Genomic DNA, 20585 nt, shown 5'->3' with positions numbered 1-20585 from the left:
TTTGTAAAAGCATCTAGAGTATAGCCTAGGTATACAAAAGTGCATCATTATCACTATTATAGAACTAACTGTAAAGCCAAAAGACACCAGTATGATTTGGATGAATGTTAACCGGGAAAAAAAATCTCTAAAGGTAGGATATGAGGTAACAAACTTTTTCTCCTATTGCTCTATCTTCTAGCCACCTTTAATTAACCAAGCGTAATTCCAATGCTTTAGCAAACTAACCCCTTCGCTAGCGTGGGTGATATCACCTAAAAGTTATTGGTGATACTTTGTACCAGCTCTCTGTAAGTCAGTGCCACAGGCACCTTGGCTGACCTTGGCAACTTTCAAACCACAAAGCCATGAGCTACTGCACTTCTGCCTTGATCTCTGGCAATCTGAGGGAAGTGGGCAGAGGGAATAACCAGGGACCCACGTAAGATAAATGAGCTGTTGTAAGGTGCCATATACCAATTCATGCGCTCGAAGGAAGAGATGGATGGTGCCCTGGCAGAGCTGATTTACTGTCTAAGGAGAAAGTCTCCTATAGATCTTCATTAAGAATGCTAACTTCCCAAGGTTGATTTGCAAGAGTGGCTACTGTGTGGGACAAAAGACAAAAAAAAAAAAAAAACCACACACACACAAAGTTTGCAAATGTCAAGGTCTTACAGAACCAATAATAGAGATGGCTCATTAAAGCTCCTCTTTTTTCAGGATGGCTTACCTTTGAGGAGGGGATTATGGAAAGCGGAGTCTGACTAACCTAAAATCAGAGAGTCTTGTATATAATAAATGGTTGTCCAAACCACATACACAGAGGCTAGAACCATTCTTCCTATAAACAGTAACTAGATATAACATAACCGTCTTTAATGATTCAGAACATACCTGAGGATCATGCCATAGGGTTAACTTCTCCATGCTTCAATTTTCTTGTCTTTAAAATACTGATAACAACAGGGAGCTGTAAGAATTAAATGAGCTAATGCACATAATATCACTAGGTAAGTGGTATAATACAGATAGTACTCTTTAAAAATCAGGGTTATTATTATGATTGTCATCACAAATTCACTAAATACTGATTAAGATTATATATATACTAGAGGTTCGATGCACGAAATTCATGCAAGAGTAGGGCTTCCTTCCCCTAGCTGCCAGCACCGACTTCTCTCTGGCACCCGGGACCAAGCTTCCCTTAAAGCCCCGGCTTCGTCTGGAAGGTCGTCCAAAAGGACATCCAGAAGGATGTCCAGTCTAATTAGCATATTATGCTTTTATTATTATGGATAATGTATATATAATCTTAAACAGTATATATACACAATATGGTATAGGACAGTGGTCGGCAAACTCATTAGTCAACAGAGCCAAATATCAATAGTACAATGATTGAAATTTCTTTTGAGAGCCAAATTTTTTAAACTTAAATTTCTTCCAACGCCACTTCTTCAAAATAGACTCGCCCAGGCCGTGGTATTTTGTGGAAGAGCCACACTCAAGAGGCCAAAGAGCCGCATGTGGCTCGCGAGCCACAGTTTGCCGACCACGGGCATAGGAGATTGGAATAACTTGACCCTATAAAATACAAATCAAAAGAACAAATCACCACCTCTTATCCGTGCCCTATCAAAAGTTCGTCCAAGCCCAGCCAGTGTGGCTCAGTGGTTGAGCATTGACCTATGAACCAGGAGGTTATGGTTCAATTCCGGGTCAGGGCACATGCCTGGGTTATGGGCTTGATCCCCAGTGTGGGGTGTGTAGGAGGCAGCCGATCAACAATTCTCTCTCATCATTGATGTTTCTATCTCTCCCTCTCTCTGCCTCTCTGAAATCAATAAAAAATTATTTTGTTAAAGTACATTCAAAAATCCTACCTCTTACAATTCAAAACATAACTTCAGCCCATCACAAGTGGCTCAAATGAACCTTCCCAACAACAAGATCTGTGTCTTCCTTCCTTATGCCCTGGGCACCTATCACAGTGTCTGGCATATCAGAGAAGCTCAAAGGTTCTCAGATGGAACCAAACCAATGTGCCCTTTCTCTAACACATGGGAGCAAAGGCAGAAATACGCTCCCTTCCTTCCTTCTCCGTTTTCAATGCGAATGGCAGATACCAGGTAACGCACTGGTTTGCTACCACATGACAGCAGCTTCGTTCACTCACTCCTGCTTCCTCATTTCCCCTCCCACTGCCAGATGAAACGAAGGATAACAAATCCTTTTAAAAGCCACGGTGCACTCTATCTCTGACCTTGCTCCAAAGTCCTGATGGTGTGTGGAATTCCCCAACCCATTCCATTAAAAGTCCATTTCATTTTTAGACCAGATGGAGAACAAAAGAATTCATCTGCTTCGTGGAGTGTGTGTAGGCGTGCATGTGGCTCTCGGAGCAGGTAACAGTGTCTGGGTAAAGCCGCCCCAACAGCTTCGCAAACTACCCTGGCCTGCTGAGAGCCACACATTTCAAAATGGCCGAAACTAGGCGCAGACCCAGGGTGGGGCTTCTGTAAGTACATTCAGCCATGGACCTCCCATCTGCCTAACACCCTCACCTCCTAGTTGTTTTTTTTTCTTTAAGACACCTCATGTCTGAGAGAAAAAAGGATGAGAGGCAAAATGAAAACTGAAAGACAATATAACAAACAGTGTTTAAAATAGAAAAAAAATAGCCAATCCTAAAGCTTCCCCTCTCTCCATGCATGTCTTTCATCAGCTCTGCCCTGATCATCAATCTCTATTCACTTTTCCCTAACACAGAATAGCGTTTATTGAGAATGTTTTGAGTGCCTGCCAGGCCACTATGCATCCATTATCTCACTTAAGGCCCTTAGGTATCACCCTTATCCCTGCTGGACAGACAGAAACTGGGGCTGAGAGAGGCGAAGTCACTTATCCAAGGTCACACAGCTGGAATGTGGTGGGACTGAGCCATCTGACTATAAGTCTGACGTTCCTTCCCTGGAACACCCTCACCTCCCATAGGAAATGCTTGGGAATATCTTCACAGTCCTGCCCAGAGAGGCGAGAGAAATAAATAAAAGTAAATTAGGAAAAGTAAGGGTCTGATTGAGGGCAAATAAAGCAATCCCTTAGTCTTCCCTTGAGAGTAGATTTGAGGCCCCTACAAATGGGAAATGATAGCTTTCCCACCTTACACCTGAAACTCAAACACCAAAAACATGCATCGTGATACCACCGTCCACATGTATAAAATGTCCCTTCCAAGGGGCCTTCAGAGAAGTTACTTCTCCATCGTCTTCACCATGGATCTGCAGGCTGGCGAGGGCAGATTAGAGATTCTCATGTTTGGACAAACTGGGAGAAACCCCCGGCATGGAGAAGTTAAGAGACATGCTCCTGATCACACAGTGAGTGACCCCAGGCAGTAGGACAAGCCCCTTGACCCCCTTGGTCTCTTCTCATTTTATTTAGTAACCAGTGCAACTCTCTTGGATCTGTCTCTCCCAGCAGACTTTCATGTTTCTCAGCAAGAGCTGCCAATTTTTCTTTCCTAGATGAGCAATGAACCTTCCAAGGGTATCAAAACAAACAGTGGAAAGAGCACTGGCCCTCGAGCCAGAATGAAATCTAGGGGGCTCACATCCCAGTCACTTACGGGTGTGAAACCCTGGGCACAAGACTTGCAAGCACATAGGTTTCGGGTTCCTCACCTGTAATTTGGAAGTAACAATACCTGCCCTCTCTACCTTATGGAGTTGTCAGAAAAATCAAATGAGAGAATGGATATGAAGGGTTCCTTATAAAACTGCAAATACTGTACAAATATAAAGGATTATTATTTTTGGATTCAATAGACTTTCTCAACTGAACGAAGCCCTGTGTAGCTGGATGATCGTGTTATGTTATAAATAACCAAGAAAAATGTTCTGGTTCCTGAAACAATTTTACCAGCCTGCTTGCTCCCATGAAAGGACACTGGTAGTAAAATGAATTAAATCAGCACTCTTTGCTATCTTCAGGACATAAATTGTCACTAGCAGCAGATCACTAGAAGAAGGGCTATTTTCAAAGGCATACAGACCTCTGACTATAAAAAGCTGCCCTTCCCTAGTCTAGAACGCAGGACAAGGGGCAAGGTGGGAGAAAAATGGAGCTGGGGCTGCCTGCTGGTTTTACATCAAGAATTATCCAACATGGACTGCCTTATCTCCAACAGTGGTTGAAAGAGCTCACATGCTAAACTCAGCGTCTTGTTAAATATTTCAAGGATGCTAATGGAACCAGTCAACTCTGTTATGCATCAACAGGCTGGCTTTATCCTAAAACCAATTATAAATAAACGTCTAAATACAGCCTGCTTTAAATATGCATTTTTTTAAAAACACATATCCACCCTTCATGCCATCCGTCACCAGCACATATCTGACTCCTCTTAAACCCACCGTCTACAGGGACCTGGTCCTGCACCTCTGTGACCATTTGCCTTCATAGTCCTGGCTAGTACAGCATTATTTCTAATAACTCCTAAAGGTCCCTTTCTCTTTAGAAAGCAGAAATTCACTGCCAAACACACTGCTTCCATTCACAAGATTATTTATGGTGCTGATAATTGAATTCCAGTCACATGACCAAGGAAGACTGGGTTCAGAGGGAAAAGAACCTAACCATAATTTCTAGAGAGATCCATAAATTACTGCTTTTCTCCCCTGGAGGTTAGAGTCCTTGGATTCTTCCCTAGCATTTAGTCTAAGTTTGGAATCATCACAGAAATTCCTTTCTCTGTACTCAGTGACAAAGCTCCTAAGGTAAATCCTTTGACATCACCCTTTGTATTAACCCGAGGACTCCCCTAGGGGGTGCATCGGAAATCCCCCTCCGAATCAAATGCTGCTGCCTCCATTACAGCTCTCAGTCTTAGAATCAAGGGTATAATCCTATTCCAGGGCTCTTACCCCAACGAAAGCACAGAGTCACGTCCACACCTGCACCAGCACAGGACTGTGAGCATGGTGGCCACAGCAAACGGCAGATTCTCTCATTTCCTCTCAAGTTAGACCACCAGGGCATCTCCTTCATTGCTTTAAGGAAGACCTACCAAATTTTTTTCCTAAATAAGAAATTCCCCCTCCTCCCAAATCCTATATTTAGTGTTTTAACAAAGATGGGAGCTTTAATGATTCAATGTAGCCTACATTACAGAGAGCATTTATCTGGTATTATCCTTTGGCTCAACCAGAGAAGAAATAGCACTACGGCACTTCCAAAATATTTTCAAATTATGCTTAAAATAAAAATACAATGAATAATGTCAGACTGGAAGGAACATCAAACATTTTTTCCCTCTAAGAATTGCCCTCTTAAACATATCACATTTCCATTTGCTTGGCTTCTTATTTCAAGTAGATGGGTTAAACAACATCATCCTATTGTAATACTTTTAGCCTGGAATACATTTAGCATTTCAGAAATTTTTTCACCCGTCCCCTTTATGTCATAGTTTTAGAGAACATAATAAGAGTATTTGATCAAAGATTGGTAATAAAAGAAATTGAGAGAGTAAATGAATCTTCTAAGGTGATGTAGCCAATCTGGTATGCATGTAAAGGCCTTTTACTAAGTATGAACACAAGCACCCATGTGCGCATGTGTGCACACACATACACACACGTATACACACCCACGCATATATACACACCCACGCACATCACAGAGCAAAAGCAAACACTGTGTTAGCAACTTAGGCATTATTTTCTATAAACTTTCTTCCCTTTTCTATTTAGGAAAGAATCTCTCTCTCTCTCTCTCTCTCTCTCTCTCTCTCTCTCTCTCTCTCTCTCTTTCTCCAGTAGCTATTTAAAAGCACACACAGAGACAAAGTCTGCTTCTTTAGAAGTTTATCAAGACCAAACACCTTTGTGGGTGGGCCATCACTGATGTTGGCACAGCCTGGTGATAAGTGTCCAGCCGTTAAAAAGGCAATGACAATTTCTGCTCAGCTCAGACCATCTTCTAAAGTTCCCAAGTAAAGAAATACTTCCTACTATCCTCAGTGAAGAATACTATTTTGCAGGGAAGTTCAAAATGTTACTGATAATTACCCTTGTCATTTAGATGGGAAAAGTGGGGCTGGAGGGCTGGGGGAGCGTATTCCCAGGCAAGAGTTCAGGTTAGGTTACAGTCCTGAACGTTCAAAAACCCTGCATTGGCTGGAGTACAGGGAAAATACCGAGTGCTATGATCCAAGACCATTTACTAGCAAGCTGGGTTTCTGGGCCTATCCTAATAATGTAGGTCTTGGCCATAAATTGCCCAGGAACCCTACAGCTTCTTGGCGGTCATCTCAAGTTTTACAATATACCCACATTTACAGGCATTCTTCTTCCCCCAACTAGGTAAAAGGAAATTGTGGGAATCTGAGCAGCTGTGAACCTGCCCAAATGCCACCTACATTTTAGATCCTTCAGGGAGACAAGTGTGAACTTAAATCATTCACTTAACCTCTTCTGGGGCATGGATGCCTTTGGGAACTTGATGAAAGCTACAGCTGACAGTGTCCAGGAGTTGTATTCAGACAGTTGTCTATGCCTGAGGATCCCCAAGGTAGCTGAATGGGGCCAGACAAAGGAGGCCAACACAGCGCCTACTGACACTCCATAAAATTCTGATTGCCTGACCTATGCTAATTATTACCATGCCTTCCAAGATAAATGGCAAGTACCCCAAGAGTATATGGCAGGAGTAGTGGGAAAATATTCCTTTACATACCACAAAAATATCACAGTGTAATGGCAAATAGCATTTATTACACTATTTTTATTCAAATCCCAGAGAGGAAAGCCAATCTTTGCTGTTCAAATTCAATCAGAAGAAAACTGGTTTAGTCAACTACTCATTTATTAAGCAGGTACTCTATGCAAGAAGCCAGGATTTCCTGAGGATAACAAAGAACCATCAGACTGTTCCTATCCATTGGGAATTCAGAGCCACGTTGGGGAAAGAAAAGACCAAGAGGTTGTTGATATCACAGGCCAGGTTTTAAACCTTTTGATTTTCCCAGTAAGTACCATAATGTCTGGCAAGAACAGGCATTTAGTAAATGCCTATTGACCACTGAACACTTCTAAGTACACAAATATGTAAAACACCAGGCAGCAAAAAAGAATAATACAGAGCCCAACCACAAAGTAGGTAAGGCAATTGTATTGGAAAGTGCGGACCCCTTTCCAAAATAACCACATTCAGTTGCAGAGTCTGAAAGACTTCAGGAGGGACCACACCTAAAACACAGAATGAGGGCTGACAGGCCTCCTCTGGACAGAGATGTGAGGGTAGAAAGAAGAGCATTCCTGGAGGGACAACGGAGAGAGCCCAGTGCGGGGAGTGGGGAGAAACGAACAGCAAGGACCAGTCTGACCAGAACACAGAAGAGTGTCAGGGTGGGGTGGGGCATAAATATTTAGAATCTTCTATTCTTTACTTGTTACAAAATTGGGGCGGGGGGGGAACGGGCTTCCGACCGTCTATGTTGCTTTTTAAGCTTACAGCAGCAGAGGGTAGGGGGGCACGGGGAGTAGGGGGGAGAATACTTGGAGTATTTATCTAAAAGCTTTCAAGATTCTCTAAAATTACGATTATTTTTGTTTTAGGGAGGAATCAACTCAATTTTGTAAATAAAAGCTCCCCTTCAACAGAGTCCAGGCAGGCTATGTTGAACAGTTGCTATTTTATTCATTTAGGTTTCCCACACAGAGGCCTGATATGAGGAGCAAAAGTTTCACAGGTTTGCCATTTGTTTTATGTAACTGCATCTTGTCTCCAACAAAATTATGATAAGACAGACTTTGTTTTCTAAACAAACTTGAGGCCTTCCATAAGCAAAGAAAGCAAGCCTTGCTACAAAAAAGAAAGAAAGAAAAAGAAAGACAAAAGAAGAAAGTGCTGGTAAGTGGGTAAGTGAAAAATATTTAACAACCATTCATAATTAAGCTTTCAAAAAAATGTGATCAAACCTATGGGCTCTCCCAACTAGCATGGCTCAGTGGTTGAGCATCGACCTATGAACCAGGAGGTCACAGTTTGATTCCTTGTCAGGGCACATGCCCGGGTTATGGGCTCAGTCCCCAGTGTGGGGCATACAGGAGGCAGCCAATCAATAATTCTCTCTCATCATTGATGTTTCTATCTACCTCTCTCCCTCTTCCTTCATCTCTGAAATCAATAAAAATCTATTTTTTAAATAAAAGCTATGGGCTTATAGATAATACCAAGACTGCTGTAGCCAAGGCTTAATTTTCAACCTCTTGGAAGACATATGTAACATCAATCCAGAAGCATGAAATAGTCATAGGATATCCCAAATATAGTGCCATTTTAAAGAACTATAACAGGAGAAATTTTTATTAAATACCTTCAAGAATCCTGGTCACAGAAAGTGTTAGTGTCCATAATCTCCCCTTATCACCAGTCTGGGTAACTAAAACTGTTCCTTAAAGGCTCACTAGTTGTATATCTGTTTGAGTTCATGTTATAAATAATGCTCTTTTATTTTTATTTAATCTTTCCCATTAAAAAACTAAATTGCAATTTGCTTTAGCATTTTTCATGTCAAAAACAAGTATTTTTTTCAACTCTCTCTCTCAATATACACCTATTATATGCATGCACACACAGGGATGGGCCACTCAGGCAGAAGTAGATGTACCTAAACTCAGCTGCTGTAGGAAAATAATGTAAATATAAATAAATTCTTTTACTTCCACAAAAGCACTAATTATTAAAGGTGTTGCAATTGGTATTGGCACTATTACATAGATCAGTGTGAGTTAATGCCACAAGCTTATGTGATAGTTAATGCCTCCACTTTTAACATAAATGCAATTGCCAAACTTGGCTTAGACATGTACATAAGGTAACACAGGAATCTTTTAGTAAAAAGTCCTGAGAAGGTCCCCCACAACCGCCAACCAAAGCGCAGACCCATTAGCCCTCCCATCGTCCTTTGTCTGATCCACCAGGTAAATGCAAGGTATCAACTTGGCATGAAATCTTCCTAATCGTATTAAGTTTACATCAATATCTGTGTATGTGAAGAGCATCCAATATAAGAATTTAAGTAACCTTTTGGATTTGAGCTAGGGGGTTTTCCAGGCACACCCAGAAATCTACTGAAGATAAGGATAAGCTATGACACGCTTTTGCAAGATTAGAGGTAGAGGAAATGAAATGCAAAGAAAACTAAAAGGATCACAGCGCCTAAAACCTGCAGATGTTTTCAAGGAAAATAACACCATTTCTGGCTCACAGAAATAACAACAGGATTAATAGTTGCAGATTTGTCCTTTCTCCTCAGATCCTTTTTCAAACTACTTCAAATGAATACATGAAGAATTGATTTTTAAACCCATGTAAATTCTTAGAGACAATGCAGACTGACTTAATTATAATCAATAAAATCTACAGACATTGATGCAACCCAGCAGAAACACTTGCTCCCAAAAAGCAAGGCATAAAAATCACTCCGTGGCTCCCTTTGTACACAACACTGATATGACCTTAATAAATATTTCATTCCTTTCAGTGAATAACCAAGCATCGAGATGGCAAATTTTAATAGCTAGGAAATAATGGCATAATGACTCCACTAAGAAAAGGCCTCCTTTCGAGAAAAGTAAACTTATTCTAACTCTGGTCTTCATTTCCAAAATACATCACAGATCAGCACAGAATCCTAAACAAGCGTACATTTATCTACCCTTTCCCTAAACAGATTGAGGCATTGCTTAAAGAGGTTTACAGGGACTTTTCTCACTACAGCAATGTTAGAAAAGTCACATGGGAAAAGATGTACAATCTTCAAGTATGAGAACATCTTCTTTCTGTCCCAACACAAAGTAAGTGCTCAGCAAATATTCTTGAATTAAGTGACATTTAGGGTATAATCAGCCCATAGTGACTCCCAGCTTCTTACATGAGTTGTAACTAGTAGAGAGTCCAAACCTCGTGAGCAGTTTGGACTACTTTGAGGTTAAGTGCATTATCATACCTTTACCTACATGTACGCCCATCTGCTATTTTTCTTCTCACCCAGCCAGAGTGTGTGGATCTTCTGATATAGGGAAAGAGAATCAGTACTGGGGCATAGAGCTGTGTTCCAAAACCTGAGGCAAGCCACCAGACGTACTAAGAGCCTTGGTGTCTCCATCGAAGAAAGAGGGTGACGATACCCAATTTATAGATTATGAGGATTAAAGAGAGCACGTTTAAAGCATCTGGCACAGTATCTCTCACATGACAGGTATATGCTAAATGAAAACACAATATTTTCCCATACAAATAAGTTCCCTATCCTTTCCCTTGTCTCCAAAGTAATCTGTAATTACAACTCCACTCTAAAGTAGATTTTGATATTGCATCTGCACAGTGTTTTCATTTTTAATCCTAAATAGAGTGTTTAGGGTAGTAAACTAGTTCATGTATCTATCTCTCCCCCTTAAATAATTCTACAATTGTCTCAGCATAGTTTCCCTAATAAAAATTAGTTTTACCTGTGATGTTATAGCTGATAGTTACTGAAATATTTAATTATCCTAGTGTTATTAGAGTTTCCACTAACTTGCTGGGCCTGACAAAATAATTATGTGTTAGAATTACATAACTGTTGTAAAGATTTCTATGATTTTAGGTATTGGTAGGTGACCCATTTATCGTCCCTAAACTCTCCAATACCTTCCCGTATCAAGGAGTAACCATTCAGATTACCTAGAGTATTTAGTTGTTTTCGTTTGGTTTGGCTTTTTCATTTTGGGTTTGTTTGTTTTTTTGAACATCAAGATCATGAAAACCCAAACGTATAGCCCTGAGAAAAAATGATCAGGATCAGGCAGAAATATTTTCTCTTAATTTATATACACATGGTGGCTTCCTGAATTTGCCAAGGACATTAAAGAATAGCTAACTCAGCAGTAAGCTGTAAAAGGTGTAAGCAAAAATATTACAGATGAGTCGACTGGCTGGAGTCAAATAGACTAAATGTACTAAAGGTTTTCCTCTAGTACATGCTTACCTATGATTAAGCGTTCTTCAAACTTCCATAATCCTGGAGTTTAAGTAACTAAATATATACCTGGCTTGGTAGCATCTCAATTACAACCATGTATATAAAACATTCTTTCATATAAGCATTCTTTTAATCAGCTTAAACGTCAGCTTGTGTAAAGCATTTTGGAAAAGTTTCCCAGTGTAAGAGTTAAATGTACAGATAAATAAAAAGACAGGAAAGATTTCTGTCCAATAAAGGTTGTCATAAATCAGATGACAATGATTTCTAGAATAAATATTTATTTTAAAATAAAAACAATTAAAGGAAAATGAAGTTTATCCATAAGTTTAAAAAAGAAAGAAATATGTATGGGGTAATTTAGATATTTTATTGTAAGGTAGTAATACAGGAATATTATTAATTTGTATGTTCTTTTCTAACTTCTCTGCTAAAACTCTAAATAAACTTTACCAAGAATTAAATAAATTCATGTAATGTTCCCTCAGTAGTTTGCTCCCTGTTAGCAATGTATCCCCCTGTAATGCAAAAATATTTGATTAAAAAATAAAGCACTGGCCTTCCCCCAAATGATACTTATTTTATAATGACCAAACCTGGAGACTTTCGATACGTATTGGAAGTTGCAGGATCTCCAGGCCCTGCATCTGCGTTTCCTGCTGAGTTGGCTGCTGTGGCAGGCATGCTTCCTGGCAAATGCCACAGCCATTCACGGCCTCCTCATCACTGCCCACTACAGGGCCTGGCAAGCTGGATACTCATTTCCCCATTTCCGTGCAGTGAGTGATCCAGTTTTAACCAGTGAATCATAAGGAGATGTCACTTACATAGTTTCTCATGAAGTGTTTCCTGATAAATGGAACAAATTAGGCTAGCATGACCCATATCCCCATCCTCTACCTTGAACATACATGACAAGAATTATGAAAAACAAGTCAACAAATAAAATGTCAGGGCAGAAAAATGAAAAGTGCCTGGACGCTTGTTGGTATGAGTGAGCAAACAAGCCAACACTAGTTACCACCTCTGGACTTAACAGTTATGCAAGAAAAATAAACCTTTGTTTAAACCATTGTTTTTTGTTTCTTGCAGCCAACAGCATTCTCAAGATACAGCTGCCATTATTTAAGACATTTACTGATTCATATGAAAATCTGGAGGTCCTGATTCTTTTTAAAAAAAAAGAAAGAAAGAAACCAGGACACTGGTCCCAGGTTTCACACAACACCCAATACCAATTGACTAGAACTAAGGGGCCTTTCCATGGGACTCGCTGACTTTCAGATGGGGCTTGGGCTCTCCCTGTTCACTGCCTACTTCACTCCTTTAGTTACCCTTCCTCCTGCCATAAAAATATGAATTTGAGATCCTAGTATACAGCCTACAAAAGTAAATACTATGCACTCTAAAAACAAATGACCATTATAACCAACAAAATATGTATTTTTTTTTTCCTTCCTAGGTCCAAGGTATCTGGCTTAGATAGTCAAAGTCTCAGTTATGAAAATATATGTTCTTTTGCTACTAACTTTTTCAACAGGCACATAGATTTTGGTTTACACACCTACACAAAGAGGAGAAAGACACCATATGACTACAGGGCCTCATAATACTGGTTAGGGCTAAAGGCAATATGATGGTGATGATATTATGAGAGGCTCGGCAGTGTATGGGGTGCTTTACAAATACTATGCCACTTAATCCAGAAATAAAAGTATTAGGTAGATAATATTACCTTTATTTTTAAAAATATATATTTTTATTGATTTCGGAGAGAAAGGGAGAGTGAGAGATAGAAACATCAATGCTGAGAGAAAAATCATTAATCAGCTGCCTCTTGCACGCCCCCTACTGGGGATTGAGCCCGCAACCCAGGCATGTGCCCTGACCAGGAATCAAATCATAACCTCCTGATTCGTAGGTCGATGCTCAACCACTGAGCAACACTGGTGGGGTTACTTTTACTTTTTTAAATAATGAAAGCAAGTCTCTGAGAAAGTAACTGATTCAAAATCACAGAGTTAACAAGCATTGAACAGAAATCTGAATCTAAGTCTTTCTTACTCTAAGACATATACTATTAGCCATAAGTCATACTGCTTCCCAAAGAAGAGACCTAAAATATCTGCTGTTTTTGAGAAATGTTCCTTAAAATTTCTCATTCCTAGGTAACTACATTCTAACGTGACAATTATGTCAAATGTTTGATTTTTAATACCCATTAGTATAAGGCCTGATTCCGGTATAGGATTTTTTTTTTTCAAAAGGCACTTCCTTCTTAAGTGTAACTGACCTGGTACAGTAAATTCTCAAGATTCAAAAGTGACTCATTTCCAAAGCTCCACACATTAGCAGCTGGTATTATTCAATCTGAGATTTAAATTTATAATGTACTCTTGATAATGTACTCCCAATACATTTTTCACTTCTCTATCTCTTGAATGACACAAGATAAAAAGATCTTTAAGGTATAAATATTTTATATAAACTTTCACTCTGTTTTTTCTCAGCCATTTTCCATTTGCAAACACTAGACATCATGCAAAAAAAAAAAAAAAAAGACGTTGAAAGAGTTTTATGGATTATGTTGGGGGTGCTGAGAACTGCGTATCCATTCTGCTGTGGCAGCAGACACCACAGCTCCCAGCCTCAGCCCTTGCTGGGTAATGAGAATGTTCCACTCTAAATGGAGTCTGATTCAAAGCACTGTTTTTCCATGGGACAGAGAGTGGGCTGGAAGGGAACAAATTCCTGGCATCATCTATAATGATAACTAAGTTTGTGCAAGGCCCTGGGGGTGCCAATGAGACCCTGGGACTGGGTTACATCATTCAGCCAGAAGGGCTACAACACAGCCACTCCTCTCAGGCATAATATAGAAGAGCAGAGGCTTAGCCAATCATTTATAAAGTTCAAGTCCTTCCTTTCACATTGGTAAAATGAAGAGGTTGGCCCGTCCAAGTTTTAGAAACTATCTGCACAGGTTCCCCAGGGCCTTGCTGCTCAAACTGTAATCAGTGTATATTTAACACCTCGCAAGTTTATTAAAAATGCAGAGTGGTGATGAAAAAAACTTAAAAAATAATTTAAAAATGCAGAGTCTCAGGCCCCGCCCCAGACCTTCAGGATCATACTCTGCATAGAACAAGCTTCCAGGTGATTCCTTGCCCTAGGGATCGATTCCAACTCAGTTGCCTCTGGAAGAAAGAACAGAAGGGCCAAAGCTAACAGAGATCCAGTACCCCCACACTATTTTCAACCTAAATATATATATATCTATCTTCCACATGCATCAGATTCTGAAGAAAAGATCCCCGTTTAAAGAAAATCTGAAACCACTGGATAAGATTATCTATAAGGTCATTCAGAATTGCAGATATTCCATAATTATATGAATTTGCAAAGCTTATATTTATCACTTTAAGGATGATTTTGCTTTCCACACTAACTCATTTTGAAGAGCAATCTTCTGTAATGTGTAACCAATATTCTTATACACTAAAACATAACTTGATCTTTTCCCAAAGGTATCATTAAGAACATGAGTTACACAAAAGTGTTCCATCACAGTAAATACTCAAAAAATATTTAGGAATATTAGTATATAGGACATCTGAATGTGCTTGTGTATGTGTGTGTATATATAAATATGCATATATTTATTAAAATGCATGTACTGACATGTATATGTGTATCTGTATGTGTTTATATTTGTACACATATATACATGTATGCACACATATGCACTGTATATACATGTTTTTATATTGCACACATATACATATACAGTATATACATATGTGTGTGCATGTATAGGGTGGAGGGGTCTCAAATTACTGTCCATCTCGACCTCATATCTGCTCTACTTTCAAGAGTGTCTCCACGTCTTCTCTCACCATTCAGCTTGCCAGCTAACACCTCTTGTTGTGTCCACTTTCTAGACTCAAGCAGGTGTCCACTAGAGTTTATTTGCTGCTCTGGAATGAAAAATCAGACTTGTATAAAAGTTGGTAGGCTTCCTTGAGGGTCTCTTCCGAATAAAGATCATGAGCTTTAGTGCTCGAACTTGATAAAATCTACTTTGAATGATCTTAGCTACCATTTACTGAGATACTATGAGAGGCTAGGCAGTGCACGGGTGCTTTACAAATACTATGCCACTTAATCCAGACACAAGTATTAGGTAGATAATATTACCTTTATTTATTTATAAATAAATAACTGGAGGCTGGTTGTGCTTTCTTCTAGTGTTAAGGTATTTTCCCAACTGTACAAACAGAAAACAAAAGCGCAGGGATGTGGAATCTAACCGTAAATGACTTGAAGAAAAACATGAATTTGACTTTCTCAGTTCTCATCTCACACCAACCTACCTTATGCAAATAGACTGATGATCTTTGGGACAGTGCTTGAAATGTCTAAAAATGTTAGATGGGGCTGTGTCATGATGCCAGCTACCAGGAGAGCGGAGAGGAGAAGGGAAGAGAACCTCCTCAGGCTACACGTTCTGACTCCATCAGCTTTCACGGGCCACTAAAGCTGCCTCCAAAGCTGGGATAAGCCAGAAAGGTGTGGGTCAATGCAGTTATTATCTGTTCTGATTTCCAGGGGGGTGAGGCTTAAACCCCCAGGTGATCATCCCTCCTTTCTACATGCTCGGCGAACACCCTTGGAGCATATCAACTCCCAACTCTTCCTATGAGGAAGGCGAGTTTCTCTAGATTGCACCGTAAGGCATCCCTGTGGCTAACCCTATAAAGACAATGCTGAAGCATCCCGTTTCAAAGCTGGATGACACTTCAGAGTGGTTCTCAGAGTTTAGCGTGTATCCGAACCACCTGAAGCACTTGTTAAAAACAGGTTGCTGGGCCCCAGCCCCAGAATTTCTGGCTCAGGAGGTCAGGAAGGGCAGAGAAATGCAGCCAAGTTCCAAGTGATGCTGATGCTGCTGGGCTGGCGACCACACTTTGAGATCCTCTAATCCAGGTCAAGCCTTTATTTTACAGATAAGACGAGGAAAACCAAAATCGTGAAGTGATTGGGCCCAAGGCGCAGAGTGGATGAAAGAAGTGTCGATTCCAGTCCCTCTCTCCTGTCTCACAGTTCAGGGCGCTTCCCATCACAGAACAGCTCACAAGGATTCGATGAAAGGTATTCAAAGAATGTCTTTATCTATAAACAAAGATCATTCGTGTCTTATACTTACGTAGCCTTTGAAAATTTCATCTACATTACCTCATTTGACTCTATATTATCTCTGACGAGGTAGGCAGAGCAAAGATTAGCATCCCCATTTGGGAGATTAGGAAATTGAGACGCAGAGTTGTTAAACAGTATATCCAAAGCTACACAGTTAAGTGCTAAAATGGATGGGCGTGGTCTGAGGTGCTTCAGCAGGACATTCCAGAAAGCTTTTCAGAAACGCAAAATCTCAGACATACCACAGACTGAACTACATCCAAGTCTGCAGCTTACAATATCCCAGCCGATTCATATGCACATTAAAGTTTGGAGAGCATTGAATAGGCCTAGAATCCAGGCCATCTAATTCCAAGACGGATGCCTTTTCTCCCTTTCCTCCCTCGCTGAAAGTCCTGGTCAGTGTCATATTTTGATTAGTTTTCCAACAAAGCCTAAGTAAGAAGTTAACTCTCACCAGGTAAAGGACACTCACAGAGTGTTGCCCTTAAAAAAACATTAAACTAGGTTAAATTACCTTTCTTACGAGTGTTGGTAATTCCTCTGTAGTCATTTTCTTGACTGATGTATAGACCCCTATGAAATGAATCCTCTGAGAAGAAGATGGAAAAAAAACAAGACAGTGATCAATGGATTCAATTAGTTACAGTATAATTCTACCAAGATGAAAAAAAGATCAAGATGCAATGCAACTACTCCAAGGGGGCTAAAATACTTTACCCAGAAAGGACACCATTTCTTTCCCACATTCTTCAACTATTAAGTTTAGGAAAGCACAAAACAGCTGCTCCTAAGACACCTGGGGAAATAACCACAGTAAATGCAAGGCTCCTCACAACTGGAAGTATTTAAATTCTCTTTTAAAGGTCTAGGTAAGATGACAACTGCATTTCTTCACACACAGGAAGTGTTACGCAGACCAATTTCTATAATGACGGCAAGTAAACCCCTCTCGCGACATACAGTCAACCAAGAATGAACTCAGTGGTTGCTGTCAGACCACAATTTTGAAATGTATGCAGGTTTTTCCTTCAACTTTTCAAATCAGTTCTTTTGATTGGGAGTCTGTGTTAAACAGAAAGCAGAATGCTGATACGGTGCACCTGTGCAAAGCTCCTTACTTCAGCATTGCAAAATGTAAATTCAAATGATTTCTTTTACAATATATCAATCCCAGGTATTTAATAGATAAATATAATTTCTGCTAATTTCAGAGGTGCTTTGTGAAAACACATGATTAATCAGGGTAGTAAAATTCCAGTCATTAAAATTAATGCTCAGACCCAGCTGGTGTGGCTCAGTGGACTGAGTATCGGCCCATGGACCAAGAGGTCTGGGTTCGATAACCAATCAGGGCACGAGCCTGGGTTGTGGGCTCGATCCCCAGTAGGGGGCGTGCAGGAGGCAGCCGATCAATGTGTCTCATTGATGTTTCTAACTCTCTCTCCTTCTCCCTTCCTCTCTGAAATCAATAAAAATATATTTTAAAATAACAATAAATAAAATTAAATTAATGCTCAGGGCCCTGGCCGGGTAGCTCAGTTGGTTAAAGCATCATCTCAATATACAAAGGTTGTGGGTCCAATTTCCGGTCAGGGCACATACAGGAATCAACCAATGAATGCATAATAAGTGGAACAACAAATCAATGTCTCTCTCTCTCAAAAAAAAAAAAAAAATTAATGCTCACAACACAGAAACAACCATTTATAACACCTTAGTAGGTCAGCATATTAAATAACACAAAAATTACTTTAGAAAGATTCCCCCCATTAAAATGTTTCTTTCCAGTTTAAAAATAATGTGTTGAATTAATAAAGCTGATCAAGTGATTAATAGAATCCACAATCTTAATCTTATTATTTTCAAAGATGAAAGGGCTTTTCTGCCAAGAGCCAATTGCCTCCATTCGCCTAAGAACAATAAAGTCTGATTGACTGTGAGCTACCTACGCTGAGATAATTTGGCATGGGCATACCTTTAATTCTCTTGCATTTCTTTATCAAGATACACAAAGCTGTTAGTGGTTTATCCCTCTGAAACCTGGGGATCCGTGTAAACAACTTTTAACAGTGGGATTGCACATAACAGTTTACAGAGCACTGTGGCATAATGCAATTCAGAGTTGTTCTTGATTTAAAATGTTTAAAGTCCAACCACAGTGTCAGTCTGCCCAGAGAAATCTCTTATAAAAGTTTTCACACTCTGTTGGGTTAAGAGACAGTGGGTATTAATCCCATGGCTTCTACGCCAAGCTTCCTTTTTGTGGTCAGCAGAGAAGCTATGTGGTTGGTCTGAAAGAGTCCAAAGTCTTTTTTCTGTGTTAAAACAAGGGAAAGTGGGCCGGTTACAGAGTAAAAGAAAAACCACAGCCAGCTCACTCTGCTGTAGCTTTCCCCTTAAATGTGGCCTAGAGCTATTCTGCTTTCCAAAAAAAGGTTTAATTTAAACCATACACAGTGCTGCAGGCTGCCACGTTTCCAAACTCGACATTCCTCTCTAATCTGTGCACTTCAGAACCAACACACTGTTTCCAACGGTACTCAGACGAGCTCTAATAAATAAAATATCACTGCCCATCCATTACTTAATTTGATAATAATACACCCTTTTTTTCCCTTCCTCTATTGATGTTATTCTAAGTGCTTATTCGAGTGTGTGCAACTGCTGTAAACATCACCTCTGAAAAAAAATTCAGTCTGTTCTCCTCTGGAGAGTGAAGGGAAGGGGCAGGGAAGGGGAACTAAAGTAAGGAAACTTAGGAACGCTAGCGAGTGGTCCAGAGCAAGGAAACCGCCACTCTGAGAAGAGACTGCGTTTGCTGCGAACAGCTTCTTGTCTTCACATTTAAAAATAAAAATAATGTTGGCTTGTTTCCTCCTTGGATAGGACATTCGAATCTGTGCCATTATTCGCAATGTCACCGGCAAGCACACAGTCACCCTAGCTCACAGCTACAGAGCAGCCACGTGACCAGCCCAGGTCTCCGGTCATCGGCGTGGCTGGTGCCGATCACCCACGGGCCTCGGTGAACAGAATGAAGGCTCCACAGCTGGGGGGCTTTAATTTTTTGCCACAGTGTATTCACTCGCATGTTCATTAAGAACTCCAACCCCAGCGGGAAGTCCGGCCGCACGGTTTTCCATGCGAGTTGCCATGCTCTATTATACATGACACTTGTCAATTAAAGGGGAAACCCTTTTAAAGCAAACTGAAGTTAAGCTGGTACTTTCTTCAACATCTGATTTACCGCTGCTGTTATCGTCCAAAAGGAAGTTTGTTTTAGAACAATGATAGCAGTAGTAATCCTCCTATTTCAGTAGTGAGGGATTTAAACACATTCAGGGCACTGGGGACCAGTCAAAAGGTTTCTTTCAACAGAACTATGTATTTTCAGTAGTCAAAGGAAGGTCTTACTGATGGGATAACTGCCAACATTGGACAATTTTTCAGCCTAACAGTTTAGAGAATATCATTTTAAACTACCTGGTATAATACAAACGTGGCACAATAGATCAATGCAATGAATTCTCCACAGTCAGTAAAATGCTCTCCCAAATAATGGAATCCATTAATAATGATTACTGCCCCCCGTGCCTTTACCACAAAAGTAATGCCCAATGCTACATCTCAATGGTCTCTAATAAATACACACAAGTCCCACAATAAGAACATAATCACAACATGGCAAATGAGTGCAGATTCCAGCGAGAATACAAATTAAAAAGCCATTATTTTACCTTGTAATAAGCACGTTCCTTATCTGTAAAATGGGGCTTAGAAGAGATGATCTCTCAGGCCCCTTCCAGCTCTTTGAGCCCATGAGGGTTTAAAGTTTTCTCAAGGGTTTTAATTCTTAATGCACTCACTATGGAACTGTCACCAGCACACACATAATAATTAATGCTAATAAGAATCCATGAAACTTTTGCAATGAAACTTTAACTTGGATTGAGCTGGAGGGGAAAGGAAATGTAAGAGAGATTTCAACTTCAGATTTTTAAAGTTGAACAATATTTTGTTTCCTAAAAAACTAAAAGCACATTTGGACTGGTGAAACATACAATTTTCTGGAAATGTAAGTAGGTGACCCAGCATGTATGGACATACTTATGAAAGAATATCTTTAAACTCAAAGCTCAGAACTATATTTCCACTATGTCCTAGCGAATAATGACAATTAGTGTTTGTTTATTCTGTGACCAACACGATAAATCCTTTATGTGACTTACTCTCATTTATTCCTCACAACGAGCTATTATTATCCCCATTTTATAAGTGAGGAAACTGAGGCTTATGGAGATTTAAGTACCCTTTTGAAGGTGAGGACTGATTAAGGAAACAAGGCAGAAATAAACCCAAATTAGTGGAACCC

General features: G+C 40.0%; 1 protein-coding gene across 14 annotated transcripts in view; it reads right to left on the bottom strand.

Moving 5' to 3' along the window:
• Positions 1–20585, bottom strand: part of NFIA (nuclear factor I A) — a 365771-nt gene that overhangs the window by 275552 nt on the left and 69634 nt on the right. For 7 of the 14 annotated variants that reach the window (XM_028142302.2, XM_028142299.2, XM_028142310.2 and 4 more), the window contains exon 3: positions 16728–16802. The exons of 3 other annotated variants lie outside the window; for them this stretch is intronic. In XM_028142302.2, the coding sequence (XP_027998103.1) occupies positions 16728–16802 (75 nt within the window). Of the gene's footprint in view, positions 1–15208; positions 16184–16727; positions 16803–20585 lie in introns of those variants that run through there. 4 more of the 14 variants (XR_008556936.1, XR_008556937.1, XR_008556935.1 and 1 more) reach the window with 4 other exon arrangements.

This window comes from Eptesicus fuscus, chromosome 9 (assembly GCF_027574615.1).
Source record: "Eptesicus fuscus isolate TK198812 chromosome 9, DD_ASM_mEF_20220401, whole genome shotgun sequence".
Classification (NCBI taxonomy): Eukaryota; Metazoa; Chordata; class Mammalia; order Chiroptera; family Vespertilionidae; genus Eptesicus; species Eptesicus fuscus.
The sequence above is the reverse complement of the archived record's forward strand: the minus strand, read 5'-3'. Positions and strand labels throughout refer to the sequence as shown.